Here is a 16,406-nt window from a genome sequence, read left to right on the forward strand (position 1 = left end):
GGGGGAGGCATAAAAAAAGCTAACCAAGGCAAAACCGAAAGTAACAGACCAAATTAGTACATAAAGCAATGGTTTTTAGAACAAAAAGAAATGACCCCCTTCCCACCCTGGCACACGAGAAGAAATAAAGCAGGTAAGGGGTGGGGAGAAACAAACTAGCTTGATTTGTTAGACATTGAGTAGGAGATCTTCAAAATCACTGTCTTTTGAGCGAGACAGGGCAGGAACTGGATTTCTAGCACCACCTACTGCCTATCAGGAAGCTAGCCTGCATAAAGAAATTTAACCCTATCTTGTCTCAAGCCATTTGATGACTGATAACCCCATATTAAGCTGATGATGTTTGTCCCCCACAAGGAAAATGTATCTGGGACCTTCTGCATGCAAATGAGATGCCCTATCTCTAAGCTGAATTCCCATTAATATTTGAGCACATTCCCCACAGAGTCTGTGGCAAGTCTCCATCTCCAAGGTGAATGCCCAGCCTCTCACAGACTTCCCCTCTCACTCACCTCTGCCAGAGCTGGGAGACTCCTGCTCACTTGCTGCAAAGGGAGGAAGAGAGAGTGTTAGTATTGCATTAGTGAGTGGGGGTTCCAATCTCCCCAGCTCTTTTTGCTCCCGTCCACTCCTCATCATTTCAAGTCTGATCAGAAGCATTAGCCAGACGCAACTGCAAATCGATCCTGCTATATACATGTGAAACTCGGAAAATTAGAATATCGTACAAAAGTCCATTAATTTCAGTAATGCAAATTAAAAGGTGAAACTGATATATGAGACAGTCGCATTACATGCAAAGCGAGATAAGTCAAGCCATAATCCTTATCTATAAAACGCTTGGTGTCTGTCCATGGACGGACACCAAGCGTGTGTCCGTGCCTCCCTGGCCTCTTCTGGGCATGCGCGAAGCGCATGGCCAGAACAGAGCCAGGGAGGCAGGACCGCCAGCACCCGGTGGCCATCTTGGGCGGCCAGAAGCAGCCGCCCCGAAGAAGCCAGGTAAGCGGCGGCGGGGGACACTGGCCGAGGCGCGGCCGAGGAGGTGGCAGAGCCATGGCCGAGGCCTGGCCGTGCTGCCGCTTACCCGGCTTCTTCGGGGTGGCCGCTTCTGGCCGCCCAGGATGGCCGCCGGACGAGGCGGCGGAGAAGATGATGCGGCGGTGGGCCCGGGCAGCGGTGGGCCCGGCCGGAGCCGCGGGCGGCGGTGGGTGGCGGGCCCGGCCGGAGCCGCGGGCGGCGGTGAGTGGCGGGCCCGGCCGGAGCCGCGGGCGGCGGTGGGTGGCAGGAGGGGGAATGGCGGCGGTGGTCTGGAGCGCACAGCTCCACTAGCGCCCGTTATCCAACGGGCTACAAAACCACTAGTTTGTTATAATTGTGATGATCATGGCGTACAGCTCATGAAAACCCCAAATCCACAATCTCAGAAAATTAGAATATTACATGGAACCAAGAAGACAAGGATTGAAGAATAGAACAATATCAGACCTCTGAAAAGTATAAGCATGCATATGCATTCAGTACTTGGTTTGGGCCCCTTTTGCAGCAATTACTGCCTCAATGCGGCGTGGCATGGATGCTATCAGCCTGTGGCACTGATGAGGTGTTATGGAAGACCAGGATGCTTCATTAGCGGCCTTCACCAATTCTGCATTGTTTGGTCTCATGTCTCTCATCCTTCTCTTGGCAATGCCCCATAGATTCTCTATGGGGTCAGGTCAGGCGAGTTTGCTGGCCATTCAAGCACAGTACACTGTATACTTTTCAGAGGTCCGATATTGTTCTATTCTACAATCCTTGTCTTCTTGGTTCCATGTAATATTCTAATTTTCTGAGATTGTGGATTTGGGGTTTTCATGAGCTGTACGCCATGATCATCACAATTATAACGAATTATGGCTTGACTTATCTCGCTTTGCATGTAATGCGTCTGTCTCATATATCAGTTTCACCTTTTAATTTGCATTACTGAAATTAATGGACTTTTGCACGATATTCTAATTTTCCGAGTTTCACCTGTAGCTGCCTGGAAGATCTCCAATTTCTTCAGCCCCACAAAGGCAAATAAGAGCCCCTAGAGCAGGATCTGGCAACCCATTAATTTTTTTTTTTTTAAAGGGTCCATACTGAGAACTATTTCCCACAGAAGGTATTTTAGCGTTTTCAGATTTGGGACATTCCAAAACATGGAAGAACAAAAATATACAGTACTGCACTTTTCTCAGTACTGCGAGGGCTCTTTGATACAGACAGAGCTTCTCTTAAGGGGAAAGCATTTCCTCTATGAGAAGTGTTGGGAAGGGCTACACTTTGTAGCACTCTGTGTGTGCTTTCCAAGATGGTGCACAAACTCAAGAGGGCTACCTTTCCATTAAAAGAGCCCCATTGCGGCTGGGGGTGCTGTGTGGGGTATTCCGCTTTGGCCAAAGCTTTGCACAAGCCCAGGAAACAACTAGTCAAGAGCTATACTTAGCGTCAATGGGGGCTGGCTGCTAACCCCTGGACCTTACAGTGAAGAACACTGAGTGATACCATATACTTAGCACATCACTCAAATATTTTCATCTACATTCAAACATTTACATGCCCACAACCACATTTCAGTGTTGTTTTTGAAGCTGCTAATTGCTAAAATGAGAAATTTGGTGCTTCATGCAGTGTTTCTACACTCAAAGAGTTCCACAATAAAACCTGTGTCATTTGTTTTTGCATGTGTATATAATGGTATATTTTTTTATTTCCATATTTTAGAATGTCCTGAATCTGAAAAAGCTGGAATACCTTCTGTGGGAATTAGTTCTAGGTTTGGGTCAATGTTTGCTAATATTTATTTATTATTTATTATTATTTATTTATGCAATTTCTATACTGCCCTTCCAAAAATGAAGTGGAGGCCCCACTTCTGGCATCTGTGTGAGGGAGTGCTGCACCTCCTCCTTTCTACACACTTCCTCAGCCTCTGCCAGTCAACTTGCAGCCACTTCACTAGCTGGAAGCTGCTATCTGCCCTAGCTGGCAGCTGTGTGAACAGACTAGGAGGGTGAAGGCTGGGAAGTCATGGAAGGAAGGCCCAGGAGGCCAAAGAACTAAGAACAGAGGCATGAAGTGTGACATAGTGCTGTGAAACAGGGACTTGGAGGAAAGACCGATGGGTGACGCATGCAATTGAGGAATGGAGGAAGGTTCTGCAGAAGGTTAAGGAACAAGAGGGATGTCGACAGGAGGGGGGTGGAGAAGCAGAGACCAAGGGACAAAGGGGCAATAAGGCCAAGGCAGCAGAAGAAAGTCTCTGAAGTCCTCATACAGGTTGGAAGCAACCAGTCAAGTCTGTGGTTTCTGGTCTCTAAGAAATCAATACTCTTAACAGCAATATGTTTCTTCTTCCTCAGTCTCTCTGCCTATAGTTTGTCTTGGGAGCCCGTCTGTCAGCCTGGCTCTCTCTAGGCCTTTCTCAGACAGGACAAATATCCTCATGATCCACAGACATGTTAAGCAGCCTGTCTACCTATGCAATAAGGACCCACTTTCCCCACACCACTTCATTGGGGTGGGCGATTTGTGGACTGTCACAGCTCCTCTGCAGCTTCAGGGCCTGAACAACTGAGCCCCTCCCTCAGTTATTGTGCTGAAAAAATACTGTACTTTCAAGAGGAAGGCATCACTCACTTGCTGTTGCTGTGTAGGGTCCGTGCCGTTGCCGCCTCTCTGCAAAGACAGAAACAGAAAAATTGGGGCTGGGAAGGACATCCACAGACCATCCATCCCACTTTCTGCAGTGTGGCAGGTCTCTTGGACCCAAAGCTGTACGTGGCAGATGTTTCTCCCTTATCCTCCTTACAACCTCCAGGGAAGGTACTTCCACAATTTTTCCAGGGAATGGTAGTTAGGGAATCTACCAACCTACCCAGTTCTGCTTTGCCTGATTGTAACCTCACTACCTCCTGTCCTCCTTTTTGGAACAGCACTGGAGAACAACTTGGATCAACATCAGAGGAAATGGTCTGAGATCAGTTTTTATTATTATTACAGCTCCGTCTCTCCATGATGCCTCCTTGATTTCCTCCTGCAACTCCCAGTCACTATCAGCATTTTGATCTAGAGGGCGATAGCATGTTCCTAGTACCACAGTTCCTTTCAGGACTCGTATTGTCACCCATAGAGCCTCTATGGAGGACTCAGGTCTTCCCAGGTTTTCTAGGAAGCAATATAGGTGCACAAGCATAGGTGCACAACTGATAACCTTCTGAAGTACTTTCCCGTTATTTACAAAGGGAACTGCAATATGTGAATGTATCATACAGATGTGCATATGAATGACTATTTAAAAGGGTTTTTTTAAAAAAATTCCCAGGATAATGGACCCTAATGGTGACCGCCCAGCTGCCATTAGTACCAACACACTCATAGTGGGAGTCTATGACCCACCAGCCTCATAGCAAATGCAGTAACAGTTTACTTACTGATGCAGAAGATGATCCAAACCACAGTGGCAACGACTGCCCCCGCCGTGGCGACGACTGCCCCCGCCGTGGCGACGACTTCCCCCACCGTGGCGACGACTTCCCCCACCGTGGCGACGACTTCCCCCACCGTGGCGACGACTCCCCCCACCGTGGCGAGGACTCCCCCCACCGTGGCGAGGACTCCCCCCACAGTGGCGACGACTCCCCCCACAGTGGCGACGACTCCCCCCACAGTGGCGACGGCTCCCCCCACAGTGGCGACGACTCCCCACACAGTGGCGACGACTCCCCACACAGTGGCGACGACTCCCCACACAGTGGTGACGACTCCCCACACAGTGGCTCCATCAATGACTCTATTACACACTGAAATTCAATTGGGACAAACACACATTTACTTAGACTGGCAGCAACCCTCAGCTAGAAATCCAAAGATGATTGAACTGGACATCTTTGGAATTGAATCTGGAACACAGGAAACTACCTTCTACCAAGTCAGAAGACTGGTCCCTCTAGCTCTGTATTGTCTACACAGACTGGCAGCAGCTTCTCCAAGGTTACAGGCAGGAGTCGCTTTCAGCCCGGTGAGAGGGGGGACCTGGAACCTTCTGCATGCAGATGCTCTTCCCAGAGTGGCCTTATCCAGTGTTGTTCCATTGCTCAACACCACGGAAATCTCTAGGCCCATTACAACCCAGCAAAGGGCTTGACAGATGAGCATAAGAGGCTGCCTTCTACTGAGACCCTTGGTTTATCTAGCTGAGTACTGCTTACATTAGGATTCACAGAGGCTTTCAAGGTTCCAGAAAGGAAATGATTCTTCTGAGCCTTCCCTGGAGATGCTACCAGGGAGTGAATCTGGAACTTTCTGCATGCAAAGCAGATGCTCTGCCACTGAGCTATGGTGTCATCCTCTTAACAATCCCATATGTTTTATTTTATTTTATTGAATATACATTAGCCAATGCATACCAATACAAATTGAGTTTCCATTTCCCCTTGGCTACATTGGGCCTCCTCTGCTTCTCACAGTATCTCTGCCCACCTCCTGATAGCAGCCACACGCTTCCAAGCTCACACATCTTCCTTCAGAAGAGCGCTTTTGCACCCCAAAGTACCTTCGGGGTCTTTTAGCCTGTGATGCAATAGAATGGGGAGGGCTTTTCTTTTGAGTCCCTCCTTTCTCCCCAGGAAGTTTTTCAGACGGGGCTTTTGAAGCCCTTTAACTTTCATCTCCTTTGAAATGGGGGGTGGGGTGGGTTTTCATATCGTCCAGATTTACCCAAAAGTCCCTGTGAATTTTTCGGGAGTAGTTCACACATAATTCGGGTTTTTCACTGTGCCTTAGAGTGTACCCCAATTTATATCCGGGGTTTTAAAATCCACTATTTTTTTGGAACAAGTTTGAGTTCGCAGTAAAGCCTCCCCATAAACTCACAGTAAAGCCTGCTGTGTTTAAATGTCCCAGGAGAAAATTGCTATCCCTTCAGAATCTGCCACCCTCTACCCCAGGGAGCCCACCCTCTTTTCCCATTCCTCACCAGGCTCCTTCAGGGCATCATGATCCACCTTGCAACAGAAGCGGCCCCTGTCCTTGCGGTCAATCTCAATGTTGAGCCGAGTGTGGTAGGTTCCGTCTGAGTGTGTGGTAGGTTCTCTGAAGGTGTCCTGCATCCAGACCTCCCCGTCCTTCACCCAGTTGATGTCGATCTCCTTGGGGTAGAAGCCGTGGGCCCAGCAAGTGAGGGTTTCCAGGTCACCATGGCCTGCCTTGCGTGCCACGTTCACTGCTGGGGGGACTGGGAAAACGGCAATATTGGTTTAACACAGCACATCTTTGGAGGCTGGCAAGATGGATGATACACTTTAACAGGAAGGAACCCCCAGGGCTGCAGCTACGTAATTTTAGACCCTGGACCTAATGCCATACCCAGGGGTGGGTGGGGCAGGGACTCGCTTCCTGGTAATTTTATGCCATTGGTTCTAGTCCTGCTCTTTGGAGCAACAGAAAACAAGACTGCTCCTTCTTACACACACACACACCCCTACCTCACCTGCTGATGGATTCCTAAATTTAGGGCAAATCTTTTATTATTTTATTTAAAATATTTCTATACTGCCCAAAACTTGTGTTTCTGGGTGGTTTACAATTAAAATCATTTAAAAGATTAAAAACATTTAAAACCCAGTATTTAAATTATTTAAAACTATAAATCTAATTACAAGCCTGAGTGAATAAAAGTGTCTTCAGTGCCTTTTTAAAAGTTGCCAGAGATGGGGAGGCTTTTGTTTCAACAGGGAGCGCATTCCAAAGTCCAGGGGCTGCAATAGAGAAGGCCCATTCCCAAGTAGCCACCAGATGAGTTGGCGGCAACAGCAGGCGAACCTCTCCATATGATCTTAGCAGGCAGTGGGGCTCATGGCGAAGAAGACATTTTCTTAATTACCCAGGGCCTAAGCAGTTTAGGGCTCTATAGGTAATGACCAGCACCTTGTATTTTGCCTGGAAACATATCGGTAGCCAGTGCAATTCCTTCAACACAGGAGTAATATGGTCTCTCCTAGATGACCCAGAGACCAACCTGGCTGCCACTTTCTGAACCAACTGCAGTTTCCAGACTACGTACAAAGGCAGCCCCACATAGAGCGCACTGCAGTAATCCAGCCTAGAGGTTACCAGCAGATGTACCACTGTTTTGAGGTCGTTCATCTCAAGAAACGGACACAGCTGGTGTATCAGCCGAAGCTGATAGAAGGCACCTTTGGCCACCACCTCAACCTGGGACACCAGGGAGAGGTTCGGATCCAGAAGCACCCCATGACTGCGTACCTGTTCCTTCTGGGGGAGCTTGACCCTATCCAGAACCGGCAGATCAAAATTATCTCCCAAGTTTCCTCCCCGCACAATAAGTACCTCCATCTTATCTAGATTCAGCCTCAGTTTGTTATCCCTCATCCAGCCCGTTACTGCCTCTAGGCAGGCATTTAGGGAGGTTATGCCTTCTCCTGATGATGCTGACATGGAGAAATAGATTTTGGTGTCATCAGCATATTGATAACACCCTGCACCAAATCCCCTGATGATCTCTCCCAGCGGTTTCATGTAGATGTTAAACAACATCAGAGACAATACAGAGCCCTAAGGGACACAATACAGAAGTTCAGATTTTGAAGAACAACAGTCTCCAAGATGCAGCATCTGGAATCTGCCCGTGAGGTAGGAGCAGAACCACTGCAAAGCAGTGCCTCCCACCCCCAATCCCCTCAGACGCTCCAGGAGGATACTATGGTCAATAGTATTGAAAGCTGCCAAGAGGTCCAAAAGGACCAACAGAGTCACATTCCCTCTGTCAATTCCCAATTGGAGATCATCCATCAGGCCGACCAAGGCAGTCTCCACCCCATAGCCCACCTGAAAGCCGGTCTGAAATGGGTCTAGATAATCAGTTTCCTCCAAGACCGCCTGCAGTTGGGAGGCCATCACCTTCTCAATCACCTTGCTCAACCACAGAAAGTTGGAGACAGGCCTGTAATTATTTAACTCTGAGGGAGTTATCGCCTGAGCATAGATCTTCAAATGTGCTCTATGTAATAATCTGTTGGATTCGAGTCAAGTCTTCCTCCACTTGCACTCTACTCATCTATCTCGCCACTTCAGCCCCCGTAGTTCTTCCATCTACCAAGGACGCTTAGGAGCAATCGCGTCCACTGCCATGGTGAGTTGATTATTCCAGTTCTCCACCAGAGTGTTGACAGGGTCCCCAGCAGAGCTGACACAAAATCCCTCCAAGGCTTCTTGGAATCCTATGCTAATGCCCCCCTCCCCGCCCCTGTGGAGGTGGAATGTGGTCGTGAGTCCAACCTTAACCAGATGGTGGTCTGTCCATGACAATGGGGAAATCACAGAAGTCCCCACCCACGGAACACCACCCTGTTCATAGTGAAAGACCAGATCAAGCGTGTGACCAGCAATATGCGTCGGTCCCGAGACCTCCTGGGATAGGCCCATAGTTGTCATGGCCGCTATGAACTCTTGAGCCACCCTGGACAAATTGGTCCCAAAGTGCACCACAAGCCTGGGAGACTCCAACGCCAAGCCTGAGACCAAGTCCGTCAGCTCAGTTAGGGAATCCGTTGGACAACGAGGCGATCAGTACAGAAGTCCCAGTCTATCCCTGGTCCCCAAACTTAGGTATACACATTCAATATGGTCAGACACTGACGGGGATCCTGACAAGGGAAATATTGTTCTTGTAGACCACAGTAACCTCGCCACCCACATCCCCGCCCCTGCTCCTCAACAGAGTACCCTGGAGGAAGAAGCCAGGACCAAACTGGGCCACCAGCCTCCCGCAACCTCCGTAATACATACCAGATCAGCCATACAGAATCAAATCATGGATGATTTCAGGTTTATTCTGGACTGACCTGGCATTACAAAGGAGCAAGACGAGGCTCTGTGGGTGGTTAGCATTGCTTTCCAAGGTCAACGAGCTGGCAGGACAGCCAGAAGGGGAGACAGCAATTAAGTTTCTGATTTCCCTTCCCCTGCAACAGCCTGCTGACCTGTCAACGTTACTTCTTCTATTCCCCATCACCACTGGAATAGCTGCCCCATAATCAGTGGATACAGTCCATCTACCCATCTCCAGACAGACCCAGAAACATTAAAACTCAACTCACCCAAGATTTCAAAAAGAAGCCTAATTATAATACCCAATCTCCTTTACACACCCATGAGAGATCTTGAGCCAAACAGCCTAGCCATCACCCTCGTTATCCCCCAAAGTGGCTCACGCAAAAGGGGCAAGCCCCTTTGGTGTCGCCCCTTTGGTGTTGACCCTGCCGGTGGTGGGCCCGCTGCCACAGGCAGTGTTCATATAAAGCCCAAAGCTGGGCAGATGACCTGAGGAACTGCTGAGTTACCCAGGAGCTGGTCCCAATCCTACACACACTCCCCACAGATGTTACACAGAGGCAGCAGGCCCACAGGGGAAGCAGGAGCAGGCAGGTAACAGCAGAAGGAGCCCACAGTACCCACCTGGTCTCTCACCCCAGGTGACACTGGATGGGAAGTGGATGGACTCTCCTTCTCCTCTGCTGGCCTTCTAGCCCAGCAAATGCTTGTAATTACAATTTATTTATTTACTTACTTACTTACTTACACACACACTCAGACAGGTGTTATTGACTGGTTTGTTTTATCCAGACATCGAGTCATTCCCAAGGACCTGGGATGGCTGAATTATCTATCTATCTATATATTTCTCCTGGGTGTGCCTTTCGAACGTGCCTCCCGGCAGCCCAGCTGATTGGCTGGGCTGCGGGGGTGCCTGATTGGGTAAGGCGCACCCAGGAGACCAGCGGCGGCGGCCATGAAGGCGGAGCCCGGTGGGCCCAGCCGCGGAGGAAACAGACTCGAGCGGGCTATGCTGCGCAGCCAGAAACGCGAGGCAGAGGCTGGACTCACCACCCCTCAGTGCTTGGGCCGCAGGCAAAGCGCAGAGCAGGCAGCGAAAGGAAGGCGGCGGGTGGGCGGCCCCGCCGCAGATTTGGCGGGAGCGATCTCAGGGCGCCCCGCAGCAGCATGGCTGGTGTGGGTCTTCACAGACAGGGTGGCCACGCACTGGGCAAGAGCGACTCTCCCGAGGCTTCTCCGAACGAGAGCCGCACGAAGACACGCGGGAGTGACTTCGAGTTCTCCTCGCTGGTGGGCGACACCCGGGCTGACCTCCCTGCCCCACCAGCCCGACCAATCCCCGCAACTGAAGGAAGGGAACCGGATCCGCCCCTGTTTGACATTCCGATCTCGGTCAGTGAGTGAGGAGGGGACAGTTCCTGGAAGAGGCTTCCCTTCCCTTCCTTCTTTGACCCACACAGGAATATAGAGGGGTAGCAAGCCAGCCTGGTGCACCATGAAACAGGGCGGGGGGATAGGCAGTTCTAGGAAAGCAATTCCTAGGAAGCGGTGAACCCGGCTCTCCTCCTGGGGTGAGAGGAGGGGGCTAGCTGGGGCTGGGCGCAAAACAGGACACAGGACAAGCAGTGTGTGAGCGATGAGGCGAGTGGAAGCCCTGAGGGGGAGCACGGAGAAGAAGGAGAAGATGACAGATGGAGGGTGGCTGGGGGTAAAGAACCAGCCGTGCTGCAAGGCGGCGTGCATCAACTGCCCCTGTTTAAAAGAAATAGCCCACCACACCTGAGTTTGGTCCCTGGGTATCCTTTAGGGAGGCAAGATGTGGTCTAGAAAAAGACACTTAAATGAATGAATGAATGAACAAACGAATGCCGAATAATGGAGGATATATCCTGCCCCCCTCCCCCACTTCAGACAGGCAGCTGAGCTTGCTCTCTCCGCTACCGCTGCACCCCTGGGGTAACTTGAAGGGAAGGGCTTTTCACATCCAGAGAAGGGTGGTTTGCTGTTCTTCCTTTGATTAAGACCATCCTTCTAGGATCCAGGAGGAAATATATGCATGGAGTTGTATGGCGTTCTGTTTGCAGCTTTAAACATCGTCTCTCTCTATATCTATATATTACTATAGTGTACACACACACACTCACACTAGAAGGAAAACTGCAGAGATAAGAGTAAGGGGAAACCCATTTGCGGGGTAACCCCGCTAAGTTGGCAAAGAGGCACCTTTTAACATGTTGATTCTCTTTAATGAGCAGGGAGAGAGTAATCTATTTATCAGAATAGGAGGTAACTATCAATTTAAGATGAGCCGCCGCCGCCACCACCGCGCTTCTGGGCTGGGCCGCCCCCGCCATGGAGTCCCGCCGCTTCGCCCGGGCCCGCCTTGGCCGAGTGCCGCCGCTCCACCCGGGCCAAACAGGCAAAGACAGACCAAAACCCAAGTCAAAAACAAGTAAGAGAGGCACAAAAAAAACCCCACAAAACAAGAAGGACAAAAAAAAACAGCCCATATACTTGAAACACCTACCCCCCACAAAAAACCCCTCCAAAAACAACAACCACTGATACACATAAAGAACTGCAAAAACAGAAAGAATACACATGGGAGGGGGAAAAAACAACTGAACAACCAGCCAGATTCACACAACACAACTCCAAAAAGTAAGAAAACTACCGCACAGAAGCTCTGTGCGGGTTCAGCTAGTATACATATACTAGTGGGCCCGGGCACAGAGCATCTGTGCCTCAAGCAGGCCCGCTGCCGCCTCTGGCCTCCCCCGCAGCCGGGCCGGGCCCGCTGCCGCGGCCTGGCCTGCTGCCTTGCCTCCACAGCCAGGCCGGGCCGGCCAGCCGCCGCCTCGCCTCCCCGGCCGGGCCGGCCAGCCGCTGCCTCACCTCTGCGGCTGGGCCCACCAGCCGCCGCCTCACCTCCGCGGCCGGGCTGGGCCCGCCAGCCACCACCTCGGCTCTGCCGGGGTCCACCGCCACCCGCGGCTCCGCCCGGGCCCGCCACCGCCGCCTCTGCTCCGCGGCCACCATGGCCGCCCACACTCCTGGCCCGCCAGGACCAATCAGGCGCCCCCTGCAGCCCAGCCAATCAGCTGGGCTGCTGGGACGCATTTCTCCTGGGCACACCCAGGAGAAATATATATATAGATTTCTCCTGTGTGTGCGTCCCGGCAGCCCAGCTGATTGGCTGGGCTGCAGAGGCACCTGATTGGCTGGCACAGCGCACCCAGGAGAACCAGCGGGCCAGGCTGTGGGCGGCCATGGTGGCCGCGGAGCTGAGGTGGTAGCGGGCCCGGCCGGGCGAGGCAAGATGGTGGCGGGCCCGGGTGGAGCCACGGGCAGCGGTGGGCCCGGGCAAGAGGGTGGGGGAGAGGAGGCCGGCTGCAGAGGCCAGCAAAGAGTGGCAACGGTGTGTGTGGGGGGGAGAGGTAGCTGGCCCCAAAGAGCGCACAGATGCTCTGTGTGGGGTCGGCTTGTTATTGTTATTTCTTGTTTACACAGTCAGACAGGTGTTATTGACTGGTTTGTTTTATCCAGACATCGAGTCCTTCCCAAGGACCTGGGATGGCTGAATTTTATTGTCAATTGTTATAGATATCGTCGCAGAATATAGGCTGTTCCCAGTAAAGCTGCTTTTTGTAATTGGCTGATGGTGATTTCTGTGGCCCCTATGGTGTTGAGGTGCTCTTCAAGGTCTTTTGGAACTGCACCCAGGGCGCCAATTACCACTGGGATTATTTTGGTCTTTTTCTGCCACAACCTTTCCATTTCAATTTGTAGATCTTTGTATTTTGTGATTTTTTCTAGTTCCTTTTCTTCTATTCTGCTATCCCCTGGTATTGCTATGTCGATTATTTTAACTTGTTTTTCTTTCTTCTCGACTACAGTTATATCTGGTGTATTGTGTGGCAGATGTTTGTCTGTTTGTAGTCAGAAGTCCCATAATATTTTTACATCTTCATTTTCTTCAACTTTTTCAATTTTATGGTCCCACCAATTTTTGGCTACAGGTAGCTTGTATTTTTTGCAGATATTCCAGTGTATCATCCCTGCTACCTTGTCATGTTGTAGTCAGTCTGTACAATCTTTTTACAACAATTAGGTGGTCCACTGTTTCATCTGCTTCTTTACAAAGGCGGCACTTGCTGTTTGTGGTTGATTTTTCGACTTTTGCTCTTATTGCTTTTGTTCTTAGTGCCTGTTCTTGCGCAGCCAGTATTAAACCCTCTGTTTCTTTCTTCAAGTAACCATTCTTAAGCCGTTGCCAGGTCTTGGTGATGTCTGATTTTCCACTTATATTGTGCAAATATTGACCATGCAGGGGCTTATTTCTCCATTTTTCTGCTCGGTTCTTGACTTGTTCTTTCTTGTAGGCCTGCTTTCTTTCATTGGTGTTGAATAGTTTCGCATTATTGACCATTTGAAGTGCATCTTCTTCACTGTCCTTGATATATCCTTCAAGGCCTCTTTTCTCCTCCTCTACTGTTTGATGGACTTGCAGCATTCCTCTTCCACCTGAGCTGCGAGGGAGGTATAGCCTATCTACATCACTGCGGGGGTGCAGAGCATGATTGATGGTCATTATTTTCCTGGTCTTATGATCCAGTGTCTCTAGCTCTGCCTGGGTCCAGTCTATTATTCCTGCAATGTATCTGATAACAGGTATAGCCCAGGTGTTTATGGCTTGTATGGTGTTCCCGCCATTGAGTTTGGACTTGAGGATTTCTCTCTCTCTCCTGATGTATTCACTTCCAATTTTTCTTTTAACTTCAGTGTGTGTGATGTTATCAGCCTGGAGAATGCCCAAGTACTTGTAATGTGCTTTCTCTTCCAGGTTCTTGATCTTGCTTCCATTGGGCAGTTCTATTCCTTCTGTTTTTCTTATTTTTCCTCCGTTCATTATTAATGCAGCACACTTGTCTAGTCCAAACTCCATTGCTATATTGCTACTGAATATACGGACAGTGCTTAGCAGTGATTCAATTTCTGACTGGGACTTTCCATACAACTTCAGATCGTCCATGTACAGCAGATGGTTGATTTTACTTGATATTTTAGATGTTTGGTATCCGAGGCTTGTTTTGTTTAGTATTTGTGAAAGTGGGGTCATGGCGATTACAAACAACAGAGGGGTAGTGAGTCCCCTTGGAAAATGCCTCTTCTAATGCTAACCTGTCCAAGTGTCTCGCCATTGATTGTTAACTGTATACTCCACATGCCCATTGCTTTTTTAATAAATATCTGAATGTTTTTGCTGACACCATTTGTTTCTAAACATTTTAGTATCCATGTGTGAGGCAATGAATCAAAGGCTTTCTTGTAGTCAATCCATGCAACACTTAGATTTGTTTTTCTTCTCTTGCAGTTTTCTAAAATCATTTTGTCAATCAGCAGTTGGTCTTTTGTGCCTCTGGTGTTCGGGCAATTTCCTTTCTGTTCAACTGGAAGCTGTTTGTTAGTTAATAAGTGTTGCATCACTTCATCTGCTATTATTCCAGTTAATAATTTGAACATGGTTGGCAGGCAAGTTATCGGTCTATAATTACTTGGAACTGCACCTTTTGCTGGGTCTTTCATTATGAGATGAGTTTTCCCAGTTGTTAGCCATTGTTCAGTATAACCTCCTTGCAAAATGTGATTGAACTGTTTTGATAGTTGTTTATGAAGGCTTGTTAGGTGTTTAAGCCAAAAGCCATGCAGTTCATTGTCGCCTGGCGCAGTCCAATTTTTAATTTTCTTTGTTCTTTCACTTATTAATTCTGGTGTTATTATTAGATCTTGCATTTGTTGGTTACATTTTTTGACCTCTTTCATCCAGCCTGCTTTTTTATTATAATCTATTGGACTGTACCATAATTTCCCCCAGAATTGCACTGTTTCTTCTTTGTTTGGTGTTTCTAGGTTTCTCCTTCTATGCTTTGGTAGAAACGTCTCTGATTCGACTGGAATTGGAGATTCTGCCTGTGTTGTGTAATTCTGGCTTCATACCTGCTAATCTTCTTTGACACTGCTGTTATTTGCTGTTTTATTATTTCCAGGATGTCTCTAATTTTCCTTGAATCTAGGTGGTATTTTTGGATCAGATACTGTTTGGTGTTTTCATTCTTAAACTTCTTGTCTTTCATATCTTTCAATGTACTAGCATCTGATCTAAGCCTGGAGATTTTATTTTCTAATCTAATCTTCCATTTAGGTGATGTACTGCTTTCTTTTTTTACAGGTCCACCGATCTTATATCCGAGTTCTTGTGTTGTTATTGTTGCTGCACTGTACATTAGTTGGTTTGTTTCTTGCAAATTATTGGTAGTTATTTCTGCAAGTGCAGCATTGACATCTTTTAATGCCTGAGCAAGTTGTTTTTTGGCAACTGTTTTTAGAGCTGGAAGTCGAACCCTGGTGGTTGTTTGGTTCATGTGCTCAGTTATTTTTTGCTTTAGTTCTTGTTGCTTTTCTGTTAAACGGAATTTGGGTTTTTGAGGTGAAGGCAAAGGGGCGGTTGCCTGGTTTCGATTTCGAAACAGTTCAGTAACAGTGGCATCCTCTATTTCCAACACCTCCTCCATCTGCGCCTGAGCAACTGCTTCAGTTGATGGTAATTCTTCTTCCATATCTTGAGTCTCTGTTGCTCTTTGCAGTTCTTCCAGCTCAACTCCTGGGAATACTTTATTTCTTATTATGTATCTTCTCTGGTCTGCTAGCCTTTGTTCTGTTATTTCTGTATCTGGATGCTTCTCTTTCCAAATTTGGTACATTCTTTTAAAATAACCTCTTCTAGTTGGACTACACTTGTAATAGCAGATCATTATTTCCTTGTTGGCAGTTTTTGTATATTTTTTTCAGTTAAACGCTATTATTATTATTATTATTATTATTAATTCGATTTCTATACCGCCCTTCCAAAAATGGCTCAGGGCGGTTTACAAAGAGAAATAACAAACAAATAAGATGGCTCCCTGTCCCCAAAGGGCTCACATTCTAAAAAGAAACGTAAGAAACAATTGTAATGCTTGTATTACAAATTCTTGTAATATGAAAAAATTACACAAGTCCATGGACACAGAGGGCTTCTGGGCCATTCAGAGACCAAAACAGATCATGGGTAAAAAACAGGAAAACCCATACAGCCCCCACACCATGCATCTACACACCTGGGCCATTCAGAACCCAAGACAGATGACTGGTTAAATGCAGGGGTGGGGGAAACACACAATGCCCATGGATTCAGAGAGCTTCTTCATCAAACCAGGGATGTGCCTGCATCAATTTGGGCAGCCACAGGGCTGGGATGGGAAGGGAGAACAGTAGCTTTAAGAATGAGGCGTACAGGTCCTTACCTGCTCCTCTGCCACACTGCCACTGTTCTGGTCGAGGTGCCATATGTGTTCCACTGCCACAACATATCTGTGCACAGCCTTTTGGGAAGGGCAGTGCCATGGCCGGAACAGTGGCGGGGAGGCGGAGGAACAGGTAAAGACCTGCGTGCCTCGCTCTTCAATCTACCTTTTGCCCCACAC

At 48.6% G+C, this 16,406-nt stretch overlaps 1 protein-coding gene across 1 annotated transcript in view; it reads right to left on the minus strand.

The window, feature by feature from the left end:
* LOC128347544 (H-2 class I histocompatibility antigen, Q9 alpha chain-like) overlaps nt 1-16,406 on the minus strand; it is a 42,406-nt gene that overhangs the window by 13,018 nt on the left and 12,982 nt on the right. Inside the window, exons 4-5 of the mRNA XM_053302482.1 lie at nt 3,667-3,705; nt 513-545 (exon numbers count right to left, since the gene is read on the minus strand). Of these exons, the coding sequence (XP_053158457.1) occupies nt 513-545; nt 3,667-3,705 (72 nt within the window). The remainder of the gene's footprint in view (nt 1-512; nt 546-3,666; nt 3,706-16,406) is intronic.

The sequence above is a fragment of the Hemicordylus capensis genome, chromosome 2 (assembly GCF_027244095.1).
Source record: "Hemicordylus capensis ecotype Gifberg chromosome 2, rHemCap1.1.pri, whole genome shotgun sequence".
Lineage (NCBI taxonomy): Eukaryota > Metazoa > Chordata > Lepidosauria > Squamata > Cordylidae > Hemicordylus > Hemicordylus capensis.